General features: G+C 35.7%; 1 protein-coding gene and 1 non-coding gene across 5 annotated transcripts in view; both read right to left on the minus strand.

The window, feature by feature from the left end:
• The window catches only part of STAP1 (signal transducing adaptor family member 1), a 45,121-nt gene that overhangs the window by 7,736 nt on the left and 20,685 nt on the right, over nt 1–16,700 (minus strand). For 3 of the 4 annotated variants that reach the window (XM_070395714.1, XM_070395705.1, XM_070395685.1), the window contains 5 exons: nt 16,275–16,331; nt 12,819–12,991; nt 10,983–11,111; nt 5,384–5,453; nt 1,311–1,407 (listed from right to left, as the gene is read on the minus strand). In XM_070395714.1, the coding sequence (XP_070251815.1) occupies nt 1,311–1,407; nt 5,384–5,453; nt 10,983–11,111; nt 12,819–12,991; nt 16,275–16,331 (526 nt within the window). The remainder of the gene's footprint in view (nt 1–1,310; nt 1,408–5,383; nt 5,454–10,982; nt 11,112–12,818; nt 12,992–16,274; nt 16,332–16,700) is intronic. The other variant, XM_070395696.1, reaches the window with a different exon arrangement.
• LOC139000450 (U6 spliceosomal RNA) lies at nt 10,391–10,501 on the minus strand. The gene has a single exon (XR_011469626.1). It is a non-coding gene; the product is annotated as a U6 spliceosomal RNA (small nuclear RNA).

The raw sequence follows: 16,700 nt of genomic DNA on the forward strand, positions 1-16,700 counted from the left end.
GTGAACTGTGCTGCCTCAAAAATCAGTGAGGTGACTATAATTAGAAATTTTCAAACAAGCTGGATGATCACATCTGAGAGTTGGTTTCTGTACTGAGTGCAGGTGATTCTTATAATAGTAAAACACTGTACTGGATAATTTTCTAAAGTTCCTTTAGACTGAGGTTTTTTTCTTAATTATTTGGCATCACAAGATTTATAGCCATATTTTAAAACTTAAAACATTTTTAACTTGCTGGCCCCCTTTTTCTATATATATAGTCCTCACTCAAGGATATGTTTTTATTGATTTGAGAGAGAGAGAAGGAGGGGGGAGAGAGAAAGAGAGAGAGAAACATTGATTAGTTGCCTCCCATATGCGCCCCCAAATGGGTATCAAAACCGCAACCTCTTGGTGTATGGAATGACGCTCCAACCAACTGAGCCACCCAGCCAGGGCAAACTTGCTGCCCTTTTAATTAGGGAGATGTTCCAGATATGCCCGGATACAGGTAGCCAAAGTTGTTTTCCCTCATAATCTGTAGGAACAGGGACTTGTTTTGATAACTGAATCCAAACAAGCTGGGAATATTTTTATCTCTCCTGCTTACAGCTTCTCAAGTGACCATGTATCAAGGATTGTTTCAAAGGATGGAGAGAAACTCACAACCAGCCTATCCTTCTCTGCCAAAAAAAAAGTACAAACGGCCAGTTTCATGGTCATGTGAACTGTACACTTTTATAGGGTCCCATGCTTGGTTTAACAAATTCTGTAGTTAATTCTGGCTACTATCTATAGTCTTTATCTGTAGTTTCTTACCATTCACCCACTCCTTGTTATCTTGCACTCTGACTTCTCCCTTTATGGTTGAATAAGACCTCTCTCAGGTCATCTACAGCCCTATGGCCAATTCCCACGGTCTTTCTTTCATCCTCACCCATTCACCCATTTTAATGTGCCTAGCGCATCTGATACTGTTGACAGACCCTATCTTTAAATTTCTTCTTTGGTTTACATGACTATATCATGGTTTTCTTCTTATCTCTGAATTTGATAAAGTCAAGTAGAATAATGCAGTGAAGTTAATAGTTATAGCACATGCCTCAGGGTTTTTCTGTAGAATGGGCCCACCTCTATCCACCAGGATATAGTGGTACTCCCTTATTTTCACAGGGTCAGTGACAAAACAATTTCTAAATGGGTAAATTTAAAAGCAGAACTACAGTCCTACCTAGTAGATATTACAAACCATATACAGGGTTTGGTTTGGTTTTTTTTTTTTTTTTTTTGGCTTTGCTTTCCTTAATATAGAGATTAAATGAAGAACATACCAAGGTTTTCATCAGTTGAATATATAAATGGTCGTAAATTTCCTCGAGTCTCCTTCATGAAATAATCAATGACGCTAAAAAGGTTTGGAAGTGTTACCTGTATAAAGAGAGAGAGAAGGCTCAGTGTCTCCTGTGTAAAGATAGAGGAAGAGAAAGCTCAACTAAAATTTAATGGAGATTAACTGTGTATTCTCTGGCCTCCAGAAAATCATATCCATACCTCACTTGAATGGCTTTGCCTACCCATGCATTTTATTTCTCCTTTATAATCATAGCTGATTTCCTGTTGAAGTATTACCCCTTTCCTATTGGATACATTTTGGTGGACAATCATTAGGTACTCTTTGCTCTTCCCCAGTTTTTGCATGAGTGTGGCTCAAGTTATGTCAGAAATCCTCCCTTCCTGAAATTTGAACTAGAGTAGAGGAACAAGGAAGGAGAGTAGATCTCTAATCAGATAATGTTTATTATAGGTAACTGCTTCCTAGTCCCTGGTTTTCTAGCCTTCCAGTCATCCTATGTTCGTACATTTAATTTTGCTTCATTTGACTATAGTTGGTTTCTTCTGCTGGAAACAAACAGAAATTAGCATTTTAATAACATTGTAATAGGATAATTTGCTTGGCTAGGAATAACTGAAATGCATTGCTATTATGTGTATTTTTGTACAAGTAAAATCAGATTAAAGCTGAATATCCTTAGTAACCTTGAAGAGGAAAAACATTTTTCAGAAAGTGACAAATCTGGTTGAGGGGTAGGGTTTGGGGAGTGTGGAAGGTGAAAGAATAATTCAGACTATTAGCTTTCCTTATACTGAGAACTGTTTGGGCTGACAGATAAATGTGCCCCATTCACCACTTGCAGAGACATTCTTTTTCCTGACCATTGCTTCCATTCACTTGGCTATTTGTGTTACCCTTCAGCAATATAGTTCTCTGCTTCCTTCATTAGAATTTTTGAAAACTCCCAATCAGGCATGGACATAAAAATGGAGAAGCTCTGGGAAGCATTTATAGCAACAGTTTATGTGGGGTATATGAATCAGCAGCTGCCTTACTTATGGCAAAGGTCACTACTGCACTCTAAGGGTTATGGTCAAAACATAAATTCAACCATACTGACCCTTCTCTGTTTGATCAACATAATGGGCATGGAGGGGCAGGAGAGCTAGCTCAATTTTAGAAAATATATTGTCAATATCTTCAAGAACCATAGGTTCCATTTAAGTGATAGTACTTTCCTGGTCCAGTCTTTCCATCAACTCAGCTAAGATCACATGCCTATCTTCCCTTTTTTTCAGCATCCTGAACCATAGGTCATGTTACTATAATCTCATTGATTGAGACCAGTGTACCAGTAAATACCCATTTTTCCACCTGTACAGCAGGCATTACCTCAAGGTAGTGATGAAGAATAAATTAAATGGCATATGTAAAGTACTAGCTCTGCCTAACAGAATATGTAGTGGTTATGATATTACTAGAGGCCTGGTCACCCCGATCAGGGCAGGCTGGCCAGGGGGAGGGGACATGGGAGGTTGGCCAGCCGACCCCACCCCCATCAGGCCAGTTGGCCAGCCGCAGTGCGTGTCATAGCGACCAGTCATTCCAGTCGTTCTGGTCCAGTTGTTCTGGTTGCTTGGCTTTTATATATATAGATATCACTAGCCCCATGATAAGTTTATTGGGGTAGAAGAGGGGTAACAGACAAAGACAAACCCCTTTTTTAAAAAAATTATATTGGTTTTTTGAGAGAGAGGAAAGGAGACAGAGAGAGAGAGAAAGAAATATTGATTTGAGAGGGAAACATCAATCAGCTGCCTCCTGTACTCGCCCTACCAGGTATCAAGCTGGCAGCCTGGTGATATGCCCAGATCAGGAACCATACCAGTAACCTTCTGGTGCATTGGATGACGTCCAACCAACTGAGCCCTACCAGCCAGGGCAAAACCCTTTCTTTACTCTTATATTGCTATTAAGAGGAAGATTTCTGAAATTCTGCATGGTGGGTATTAGAGGACTAAGCATTCACAGCTTTTTTTCCCATTAGAAATAAGCACATTGAAGAAAGCCCAGAAATACACTCATGCCTATATGGTGAATTAATGAAAGGAGGCAAGAATATCCAATGGGGTAAAGCTAGCCTATTCAATAAATGGAGTTGAGAAAATGGACAGATACATGAATGAAACTAGATGACCTTCTTATACCATATGCAAAAATAAACTCAAAATGGATTAGAGAGTTAAATGTAAGACCTGAAACCATAAAACCCCTAGAAGAAAACATAGGCAGTAAACTATCTGACATTGCTCTTAGTAATATATTTTATTTTTATATATTTCCTTGGGCAAGGGAAACAAACAAAAAATAAATAAACAAATGAGACTACATCAAACAAAAATGTTTTTGCAGAACAAAGGAAACCATCAACAAAACAAAAAGACGGCCTACCTGTTGGGAGAAAATATTTGCCAATAATACATTCAATGAGGAGTTAATATTCAAAATTTATAAAGAACTCATACAACACCACCAAAAAAAAAAAAAACCCAATTAAAAATGGACAGAGGACCTGAATAGACACTTCTCCCAAGAGGACATAAAGATAGCCAATAGACATATGAAACGATGATCAATATCAGTAATCATCACAGAAGTGCAATTAAAACTACAAGATATCAATCACCTCACACCTGTCAGAATGGCTATCATCAATAAACCAACAACTGTTGGTGAGGATGTGGAAAAGGGGGAACCCTCATGCACTGTTGGTGGGAATGCAGAGTGCAGTCACTGATTATAGGAACACACTATGAAAGTTCCTCAAAAAATTAAATAGAACTACCTTATGACCCAGCAATTTCACTTTTGGGTTTTTATCTGAAGAAATCCAAAAACTAATTTAAAAAGATATTTGCATCCCTATGTTCATTCCAGCAGTATTTCAAATAATCAAGATAAGGAAGCACCCCAAATGCCCATCAATAGATGATTGGATAAAGATGTAGTACATACATACAATGCAATATTTCTCAATCATAAAAAAGAAATCTTACCATTTGAGAGAGCATGGATGGACCTAGAAGGTATTATGCTAAGTGAAATAAGTCAGACAGAAAGACAACATAATGATTTCACTTACATGTGAAATCTAAAGAACAAAATAAAGAAACAAACAAAATAGAAACAGGCTCATAGATACAGAGAACAAACTGATTGTTGCTAGATGAAGGGGGAGGTAGATTGTGGGGTTGGGTGAAAAAGGTGAAAGGATTAGAAAGTACAAATTGACCTGGCAGGTGTGGCTCAGTGGTTGAGCATCAACCCATGAATCAGAAAGTCAAGGTCCAATTCTGGGTCAAGCCACATGCCTGGGTTGTGGGATTGATCCCCAGTAGGGGGTGTTCAGGAGACGGCCAAGCAATTATTATTCCCCATCATTGATGTTTCTGTATCTCCCTTCCTCTCTCTGAAATCAATTTAAAAAAACAAAAACACTAATTTTTAAAAAATTATTAAAAAGTACAAATTGGTAGTTATAAAATAGGCATGGGGATGTAAAGTACAGCATAGGGAATATAGTCAACAATGTTGTAATAACTGTGTATGGTGCCAGGTGGGTACTGGACATATCAGGGGTATCACTTCGTAAAGTATATAAATATCTAACCACTATGCTGTTCACCTAAAACTAATATAAAATAATATTGAATGTCAACTGTAATGAAAAAATAAAATTTAAAAATATAAGCACATTGAAATACTTAATTTGGAGGATGTAAAACAACTGATAAAATATATTTCTGTCCCGGAAACAACTATAGTGATAAAGATTTACAGGAAAAAAAAAAGGAAAGAATTTTTAGCAGATTATCTTCTATTCTGCCTCATCCACCTGCTCTTGCATCTCATTTCTCACCCTGCCACCTCAGGGCTCCTTGACATGGCTGTTTTTTTCCAGCACTGTTCCTAGCCATGGAGTCTACTTTTCCACTTTTCTTTGTGTTCTATAAGGTAAGTGTGGAAGGAAGCAGAAGAAAATTCATGAACAACAAGGAAATAGCTACTTACAGGTTTTTCCAGTTCAATAGTGTAGCTTTTTCCTACCCTCATCACTTTGTAGTGCTTGATTCTTGGCATGCTAAAATGGAAAAAAAAAAAAAAAAAAAAGGTTAATATCCATTTGAGTATACTGTTGGGTCAAATCAAACTAAAGTGAGTATAAAATATCACCTGTATAGTAAAACCTATGTTTCAATGACTAGGGGGAAAAATGGTGGGGTTTTTTGTTTTTCTATTTACCTGGTTCTTTATATATATTCTTTTTGGGGAGTTATACACTAGGGATATAAGGAACCTGGGCCATTGATTGGTTGGATGAGAAAAAATAATAGGGATAAATACAGGAATCAAGAACTGACAATCTTTTAGGCAGAATTATACTTTTAAATGCCTAAGACTTACAAAGTAGACATCATTATAAAATCCTAGGTGGGCATATACAAATCAAATACTTATTCTCTATATTAACAGAGAAATAGAAAGAACTACTGAAAGCAAATTACCTCTTACTTCAGTCAGAAAGCTCTCAATGACTATTCTTCCTGCTTGCTTATATACCATCTTGGACTTCGAGGTATGGAAAATGCTAGGTGTTAGGTACTATATGAACACTTAGGTGTGAGAATGCAAGTACAACAGATGAATCTTAATGTCTTCCTCTTCTGTAGTCACATAGCACTCTAATACTAAATTTGTGCTATTTTATTGACTATGAATTGCTTAAGAACAAGAAGCACATTCTAGTCATTTTTGTATTCCAGCTTCAGGCACACTGTATTTGTGAAACTGAATTTTAAAACTCTAGGAGCCCACCTCATAGTGCTATTTGCTAGAACTAATTTATACTGAGAGCATAAGTCAATGTCTATGCCAGTTAGTTTTGAACAACAGTATGTTTGCCTTGAATTCCCTTGATTCATATGGAAACAGTGTCAGGACCAAGACTTTAGCTAATGTTGAAAAGTAAACAGCATTTATTGCACTGCCATTTGCCTAAAAGACAAAGTAATCCAACACCTGTCCGATTTACTGAAGCTGCTAAAGCAAAAGTGTCTACCAGGTTAAGTTTTATCTGCAGAGCCTCCTACCTTTCTCATCCCTCATCCTCCATTTCCAGGTCACATTTCTCTAGGACTGAACTACACTTCTGTTCAAGGAACTCACCCTTTCCTCTTCTATTGTTACATTCAAATCTTCTCTTAATTGCATATCATGTTGGGAAACAGCTAATAACTTTATTCCAATGGTTTATTCTAGAGCTTTACTTTCAAAAAATGGGATAAAACTTAACCAACCCTCTTCCCTCCTAAAAAGGGGGGAAAGTAAAAAAAAAAAAAAGGTATTTCTTAATGCTGAACCTTCAGGAATCAGTTACAGACTGAAGAAAACACTTGTGGACAGAGGAGGTCTTACAAGTACCCTCTGTTGGGATGGTTGGCTCTGGCTTTATCTTTATCCCTACCATGAAAATCAACCTTATCATCATACAGTTACATATGAAAACTCGCACCAAATCCATTTAGAATTCCTGTATTCCTATGTAATAAGTGATTATCATAACTTGGAAGATTGATAGAAAGCTTGAAGGGCATGGCCTTTATAACTAGGAAGATCTAGGTTCACACTCTGGTGTTTTGTAAGCTCTCTGAGCCTTCATTTCTTCATCTATAAAATGGAGATGGTAATGCCTTCGCACTTAAGGCTGTGTTATGAATTATGTTTGAAAAGTCCTTTAAGTTAGTAATTTTTTTAAGTCTCAGCCTCTTCATTTGTTAAACATGGAAAATACTGTCTGTCTCTGTCTTTATTGTGCCTGAAGAAAATGTTTGTCAAGCACTCAACATGCACCCATAAATGGTACCCTATAAGTGGGGACAGTGATTGTGTTAGTAATAACCATCATATCATCATTATCGTCATTCATGGCAAAGCTGTGAAAGGAAAAGTAGCAAAGGTTAACAGGGTCTCTTGGAACTTCTGACTAACAGGACTAAGTTCTGAAGCAGAATGGTAGAAAAAAATTCCATTCAAGTCACTTAGGCTTTGACTCTTATTTTAGACCTTTGTTTTTCTTTCACATTTTGTTTTTCCAAAGGAATAAAGAAAGCGGGACAAAATGAGATTGATAAATTTGCTATATTGAAGTTTCATGTGTATGACCTCAAAAAGGAAGTAACCTGTCTTTAAAAAAGAATGTGTGGCCTTACATATGGTTATAAATACCTGTTCTCAGCTTTTGACCTCAATTTTTGCAAAGGAATGAATTTTGAGTAACTATTTGCTACTGTTTTCTTGGTCAATGGCTTTCCAAAGTGTATACTAGTATACTGCTAGCTTGCCACATAGTCATAACTATTTTTAGAAAACCAAACCAAACCATGAAGTTTGTTTTACGAATAGCTGTATGTCTTATGAATTCACACACCATTGAGCTGGATAAAGGTGGATGATATTTTGCATCAAGAGAGGAGTCACCTGATAATTTGACATTGAATGACTTTTGCTTCTTCCTGTGAACTACAGTCTTCCCTCCCACAGCTGATATGTGAACAGATGGAGATAATTTTTACTTTCATGATATTTTGTAAACCAACTTGTCCTTTTTAGCTAGTGTTTAACCAGACACACTCATCTAAACTTCATAGCTGACCATTTCTCCTACAACCTGTAAGAGAATGAATTAGTTTTGTGGGTAACACAGGTGCTTCCTAATAGTCTAGATTTCTGCCAAGTCTTCACATGAAGCTCTGTAGTCAATTATACTACTTTCCACAATAGCTATCCTTTAAAATTAAGTAATCTGTTAAATAGAAGATATTAAATCTGGGCATTCTAAAATATTAGAGAAGACATATAACTATAAATATATATATACATATATATATATATATATATATATATGAGTCATATATATTATTTTCTTGGTTGGATTGGTTGGATTTCCTTATGACTCATAAGGAAAATTGTACAGTAACAGCTAAAACATGTTAACCATTTTCATGTTTTTCATGTTATAAACTATGTCTCAAAGTCTAAATAAGCTTATACTGACTACAGTATTAGAATGCTCTAGTTTAAGCATTCTAGTTTACTCCTTGCTTTCTAAATATGAACTTTTTGGGTGAGGGGGTGATTAGTTTTATGAAATATTATATTCTTATGACCATCAGCTGTACAAAAGTATGAACTATATGAATTCAAACTGGAAGTGAGTATAGTAAAATTAGAAATAGATAACTTTGAAATGAACTCCTTTGCTTGACTCTTACGAGTTTAAATATAATACAAAAATACATATAAGTTGTGACATTAAGTTCATATCCTAAATATAGAAACTACTTGCATTTCGTCCAAAACCACATTTACAGCAGAAAAAACTTTATTTTTTTATAGCTCACTTGTACAGAAAGTACAGTGCTAAAGTTAAGCTAATTTAGACTACCTTACAAGATATCCAGCTACTATACACATTCTTTAAAGAGCTGTTAGGTCTCAGGATTTTGTTTCATGCAGAATAGTAACATAAGGTTCACATGCAAATCAATCAAACAGCCAATTCAACAAGAAAGTAATATGAAGGAAACAGTTCATCATTCTCTTGTGTGATCTAGTTTACTTTCCAAGCAGTTAGATGGTTTCTTTTTTTAAAATCTGCAAGATAAATTTTAATTTAGTTTTTTATATTTCATATTTTTAAAGTGGAAGTAAACAGTTAAAAACATTCTATATTTTATGTGATACTCAATTTCCTAAACCCTGGAAAAGGATAATCTCCTTAATCAGGATATACTAAACAGAAAATCCAGGAGTCTTAAGTTCACTGATATTTGATGGCCATTCATAATTTTTATTTATGTTGGATTTGCATCAAGATAGTCAATTAAATGATAAATTATAACTGAACTATATTCATTGAAGCTCATTCATTCCGAATGTTAGTCTATAATTTTAAAAAATGATAAACCCAAAAGATAAAATTGACAGATATTTATTGTGGAAAACACACATGTGAATGCGTGCGTGCACATGCGCACATGACACACATTTTCTTTTACTTCACACACAGAACCAGATTTACCATCTAACATTCTTACCACTATTCAATGTACATGGCTAGTGTATACAGAGTAATTGGCAAGTGAATAAAGCTGATTAGACCATGGCTCATACTAGCCATGCAGCCATAATTTCATAAGTTTAATTTTTTCCTGTGATTGTTTTCTTTTTACTGCCTTTCTTCATTGTCAATGTCTTCATATTTAATCTCTTTAGAATTATTGATATTTGTGGTAGATAGATTCATTGATATATTCTAGCTTAAAAATGTAATAGAATAATACCCTCAGGGAAAAAAATAACAAATTCAAAAAACAAAGTTCTGTTTATGCTTTTTTGTGAATAAGAATCACTTACTGAATATTTTCATATGGGACAAAAACCTTTCTATGTAGATTATATTATCAGTAGTGAAAATGTTAACTAAACTAGAGATCCTATTGCAATACAAATTTTCATAGACTGAGAGCTGAAGTGAACCTTAAAAGATCCAACCACCCTAATTACACAGAAAAATCAACTTGTGCATGTAAATGTTACTTACTTTATCAAGCATAAACCGTTTCACCAGAAAGAAATTATTAGCCTTGACAAGAGGCTCCTATGGTCCTTTTCATAGTCACTTCTTTACTCATCACACTCCAGTGGCCTCTCATGTCATTCAGAGTAAAACCCTTGTCCCCACGATGACCTGTAGGGTTTGCACATCAGTCCCTACCCCACCTCTGGAATCTCATCTCCCACCACTTTCTCCTAGCTCACTCCACTGCAATCACCAAGGCCTTTTCTGTTTCTCGAACAAAATAAGCCTCTCCTGCCTCTGGACATAAGCACCTGCTGCCTGGAATGCTCTTGTCCCAGACACGGAGGTTTGTTCCCTCACTTCCTTCTGGTCTCTGTTTAAATGCCAGCTAATGAAATAGGCCTTTCCTAAGCACTCTATATTAAAGCAACAGCAACTAGAAAATTTTCTCTTTTTTTAAAATATGAAACACTATGCAGGGGCCATGCTAATCTTTAATCTTCTCTGTGTCATGCCAATTTTAGTGTATGTGCTACCAAAATGTGCACATAATTGTTACCTCTGAGATTCCCATTTCCCTCATCCTGCTTTATTTTACTTTCATAGGCCTTATTACCTTATGTATGACATTTTTGGTTACGTATTTATTTATAGTCTGTGTTTCCTTCAAGTATGTAAACTTCCTTAAACTAGGGATGTTGTTTTGCTCACTGCTGCATCCTCAGTTCCTAGAATATTATTTGGTCCATAGTAATTGCTCAGTAAATACTTGCTGAAATGAATGCATGCATGAATGAATGGATGAACTATATCCAGGACCAAAGTAATTTGCTCATTCTTCCCTACTGCTAATATTAGCCTTGGCTCAGTCTTTAGTATTGCTTATACGTGTTTCATCCCCTCCCTATTTTTATGGTTATATTCTTAGCCCCAACAAAACACATAGAGGATGCTGATCTGAACTTTATGACTCTGCTTTCTAAAGTGATATCATGCTTTTAATAATTCCATATGTTTTTTTAAACATACTCTATCTCCTGCCGGATAGTGATGGAGAAGTTTCTGCTGTCACTACCAGGCCTCAGGATCATATTTCCCAATGAAGGATTCTTCTCAAGCATCTCAGTTGCTTCTTTCCGAGACACGGCATAGAAACATCTACAGAGGTGAGATAAAAACAGACTTTTTAAAATGGATAAAGATCATGACTTGAAAAAAAATGCTTCTGAAGTAATTTAGAACTGCATTTATTAACTTTTCTTAAAATCCCCAGCTTTATTGTTATAACTGCATTGATATGATTATAATTATTATTACAAGCCTGTTCCACTATAAATATGTGTATGCTTATAGCCCTCCTCCCCTCATCCCTCCAAAACCTCGTTCTCTCACCAAAGGGGACCTGAAAAATTATCTACTGATCAGTATATTATCACTATTACCATTTGAAAACCTAAGATAAAAATTAACAATGTATCTCCATCCTCAGTTTATAATAATAGGCTATTGGATTGGATAAATAATATTTGTTAGTGGTTTCTTTCCAGAGATACAAAACATCTCTATACATGCTTCTGTAGTTCGCCTTTCTTTTAAAATAACTCATATTTAAGAGTACATCTTAACTCACTCCATTTGGTAAAATATGGATTTCTTATAACATTGGTGGTGTTTTTATGTGTAAAATCTTTAAGAAAGCACCTCTCATTTTTATAGTATACTAGTATATTGTAATCAATGAAATATGTAGTCACAGAAAAATATCTGGAAGGATATGCAATATACCAAAACGTTAACAGCAAATATCTTTGAATTGGGGAGCAATGATTTTAGTCTTTTTATTTATCTGTAAAATCATATATTGTTTTATTGAGCATAAAAGAAAAAGAAGCACTCTGTGACTTTTAACCTATCAGTCTATGAGTCATTGGTTTCAGCTAAACGTTACAGTGGGCAGGTTTAAGTGATTATAGTACAAAAGAACACGAATCAGAACTTGATGTCAAAGGTGGTACCAGGGCAAATTTCACTGGTGAGAACTTGACCAAGATTCCAGAGGAAGGGGTTTACAATCTTAGTCACACTCTTTAACAATGTAATGGTAAACAATAGAGATGGGATGTTGCAAATTCAGCGTGTTCCATGTCTCTTCATTTTTCCAACAACACCTTACCCACTTTACACAGGGCCTTCAAAGTACAGCGCAATGACTACCCAATGATTGAACAGTTGCATAGAATATTTACTTATTTTTTAATTGATTTTATTAGAGGTACATTGGTTCACAAAATCATTTAGGTTTCAAGTGTACAACTCAATGAAACATCATCTACATGTTGCATTGTGTGCCCATCGCCCAAAGCAAAGTCTCTTTCCATCCCAATTTATCCCCTTTTGCCTACCTCCACCTACTTCCCCCCTTCCCCTCTGTCTATCGCCACACTGTTGTGTGTGTCTATATATATATATATATATATATAGTGTGTGTTTTTTTAATTCATTGGTGTAATTTTCTGGTAGAAGATCAGTCAATCAGAGAGTTGCATAGTGAAAAAATATTGCTTCCTTCCTTCCTCAAAGCAGTTTTTATTTAGGTTTAAACTTTGGAAAGAATATCTGTTTAGTCTGAAAGTGTGGGTGGAAGGGGATTTCCTGTGTGGTAAGAGAGATGGTTCAAATCTGCATTTTGCATTTTGTTGATCATGACACAGAAGAGGAAATGTGGCATGCATTCAGAAATATGCTGTTTATCCACAAGACAGCTTATTGTCCCTGGTTTAATGAGGTCATTGACTAACTCTCCTTAACAAATAGAAATTAGCATTAACAATCTAATAAATAAACTGGAGTTAATGGTGCCCTTACGCTGGCATAGGGTTCAGTACATCCACATAATCCTCTATTGGTTCCCTCTCTTCTTCCGGAGATGTACTTGGCAGCCGCTCTGTCTCAATCCTCCTTTTCTTTTCTTTCTCTAAGACTTCGTGCAGTCTAATTACTTGTCCAGGAAGGAGTGACACATGTTGGGGAACTGACAGCTGAAACCAATTAAAACAGTAAACAAACAAGAAAGAAAGCAAAATAACTAACTGATTTTTAGCCAAGATGAGCCTGTTCTGGTCCTAAGGAGCTTCAGTTACCTGACAGAGATGGGTGGGTAGAATCAAGAATAGACAATCTTGATGTAAGGCAGGTGTCCTAAAACAGCCTCTAAACCAGTGGTTCTCAACCTTCTGGCCCTTTAAGTACAGTTCCTCATGTTGTGACCCAACCATAAAATTATTTTCGTTGCTACTTCATAACTGTAATGTTGCTACTGTTATGAATTGTGATGTAAATATCTGATATGCAGGATGGTCTTAGGCAACCCCTGTGAAAGGGTCGTTCGACCGCCAAAGGGGTCGCGACCTACAGGTTGAGAACCGCTGCTAAACCATCTAAAACCTGCTTAGTGTCCAGTGTTCTTCCAGGAAATGTCCCTTTTGGTCAGACCCCAAAGCAAAGTACTACAGGCTAATTCACATAACAACAGATCTCATGTTTTCATTCTGAGTGTACTATTTCTCACTGCCTGGGAAGTCCCAGAGCACCTGCAAAGTGCATAGCTCTCCCACAGGTAACCTAGAACTATCACCACCAACCATATGGTAACACGGGGTTGAGATGGCACTGTTCATTAGATGACTGAGAATCAGCAAGCGGAGGTCTATATTTTGGTATGCTTGTGTGTATATTTCATAGTTTTATTCACATATTACAATTATGTTACTGCTCTACTTACTACTGCTTTTTAACCTTTTCTAGAGATGTATGTACATATATATGAAATTCAAAATAAAAATTTACTATAATTTTTATAGTACACAATAAAAATTTTTTAGGGTACACAATCCAAATGTTTCAAGAATATTCATCTGGTTAATTAAGCTAACTAATAATCAGTAGGGCTATTTTCTTATATACCAATCCAGAAAAAATAATAGAATAAAGAAAAATTAATGAAACAGCTGCTCCTTATTTATTACCTATTATGTCCCAAGCAATGTGTTATTGAAAATCCTCACAACAATGCTACAAGATAAAATCTTACTTTACAAAAAAAGAAAGAAAGAAAGAAAGAAAGAAAGAAAGAAAGAAAGAAAGAAAGAAAGGAAGGAAGGAAGGAAGGAAGAAGAAAGAGAGAGAGAGAGAAAGAAAGAAAGAAAGAAAGAAAGAAAGAAAGAAAGAAAGAAAGAAAGAAAGAAAGAAAGAAAGAGAGGGAGGGAGGGAGGAAGGAAGGAAGAGAGAGAGAGAGAGAGAGAGAGAGAGAGAGAGAGAGAGAGAGGAAGGAAGGAAGAGAGAGAGAGAGAGAGAGAAAGAGAAAGAAAGAAAGAAAGAAAGAAAGAAAGAAAGAAAGAAAGAAAGAAAGAAAAGAAAGAAGAAAGAAAGAAAGAAAGAAAGAAAGAAAGAAAGAAAGAAAGAAAGAAAGAAAGAAAGAAAGAAAGAAAAGAAAAGAAAAGAAAAGAAAAGAAAAGAAAAGAAAGGAAGGAAGGAAGGAAGGAAGGAAGGAAGGAAGGAAGGAAGGAAGGAAGAAAGAAAGAAAGAAGAAAGAGAGAGAGAGAGAGAGAGAAAGAAAGAGAGAGAGAGAGAGAGAGAGAGAGAGAGAGGAAGGAAGGAAGAGAGAGAGAGAGAGAGGGAGGAAGGGAGGGAGGGAGGGAGGGAGGAAGGAAGGAAGAGAGAGAGAGAGAGAGAAAGAGAAAGAAAGAAAGAAAGAAAGAAAGAAAGAAAGAAAGAAAGAAAGAAAGAAAGAAAGGAAGGAAGGAAGGAAGGAAGGAAGGAAGGAAGGAAGGAAGGAAGGAAGGAAGGAAGGAAGGAAGGGAAAGAAAGGCTCAGAAAGATTAAATAACTAGTCCTGGGTCACATAGCTAGTAAGTTGTAAAACCAAGACTCAAACTCCATTTTCTTTCATTCAAACACAATATCTCAACTCTTTCAACTATAGTTTATGTTTCTCAAATGTCTACAAAACTTCTCCTAATAATAGCACAGAGTGACCTGGGTTCATTGTGCAAAAAATGACATTTATCAAGCATAAAATTTAAGGTACCTTGTCTTCTTTTGGAAATTGACTTAAATTTTATATTCTGTAATGTACCTATTCATTTTAATTTAAAAAGAATGCAGCCTTTCCTCAAGGAGAAAAAAAATTGGGGGGCCAAAACATGAAGTATTAGTGTACCAGAAAGATGCACCCCGAAGTTTTTCCAGTGGTTTTAGTGTACTCCTTGACACCTAGGCAGATATCATTGGGATACTTATTCCCCAGTGTAAGAAATGCCACAGCCAAAATGCTGCCTTTGCACAAGGAAAGGAAAAGAATGCAGTTCCCCGAAGAGTTTCTCCCTCCTGCCAAGTCAACATGTCTTTCACTTCTTAAACTGGACTACTTTTAATCGCCTATGACTTACCTACATGGTAGTTGAGCCTCTAACTTTTACATGTTATTGGCTAAGATAAAGACCCAACATCCATCGCCTATCAGTAAAGTGCAGTGCTTATTTCATGTGACTGCAGAGTCTTTACTGAGGAACTAGCTTTGGATAGAGTCTGTATTTAACTTCCTCTAATAAACAGAAAATTTTCTCATCCATTAAAAGCGTTAGAGAATAAGGTGCTCTTTTGGGGGCTGATTATCAAAGTACCTCATGTTTCTAAGACAATTGCTGCAGTGGTTTTACTTAACATAGTTGGTAGTTATCTTGCTACAACTGTACACCATAAGCAGCAGATCTTACTACCAGTACTGATCTCAGATAAGATGCCACAGAGTCTAACGGATCAACATCCCTTTTTCTTAAGAGTCACTAAACAAACATTTCAAAGTGGGTTTTGTTTTGATGGTCCCTCCATGTTATATTGTCTATGTTATTCATAAAATCCATCTCATTTAGCATTTTGTAAATATGTGTTAAATGTGTAAGTATAGATTTGGAAAGTATTTTAGAGGATGCTATGCAAGCTAAAATATCAGAATATTCAAGGACCACTGTGTCAAAAGGATATTAGCAAAAAGGAGATCTCCCTGACCACTTGTTGTTTGCTAGCTAGCACACTGCCATAGAAATAATCACAACTTTAAACTATCTTGCTTGTTTACTTACTTTATTTCTCCGTCTCCATCCACCCCATAAAGATAGAAATTTCACAAGTAAGTCTGAAGGGTTATATCTATCTTTTTCAATTTCTATATCTCCAACCCCTTTTACTCTGCATGGTTCATAGTAAATATTCAGTAAATATTTGCTGAATGAATGAATTAATCAAAAGTGATGTCTTTCCTACCTCTGTTATTGTAAGAATGAAGCCTCTCCATTCTTCCCCACTCTCTGTGTTCTCCGTCTAAAGATAAAGACAAAGAAGTCTTTATGCATGACTATGAGTGTTAATACTTTAATTAATTTCAAATAACTTCCCAATTTCATGATTGTTTGAAAAAAATCAAAATATGTATGCCATCAAAAATCAGCAAGATCAACAAAAATGCATAGTCTTCTATTGAAGCACATTGTTTTAAAAAGTCAATTGTAATTTTAAACCTCTTAGAATCAGTTGAATGGAATAAACAACTCATTTTTCTTTTTGTGTAGAACTACTAAAGTGTATTTGTTATGAAATATTTCAATATTGTTTTCTTTCATCAGAAGACAGAGTACATATCTTTTGATTAGTAAACAAGTAAAAGTATACCAATTTACTTAACTCAAAAAA

Source organism: Myotis yumanensis, unplaced genomic scaffold, assembly GCF_028538775.1.
Source record: "Myotis yumanensis isolate MYYU_CA2020_CCGP unplaced genomic scaffold, mMyoYum1.0.hap1 SCAF_1, whole genome shotgun sequence".
Classification (NCBI taxonomy): Eukaryota; Metazoa; Chordata; class Mammalia; order Chiroptera; family Vespertilionidae; genus Myotis; species Myotis yumanensis.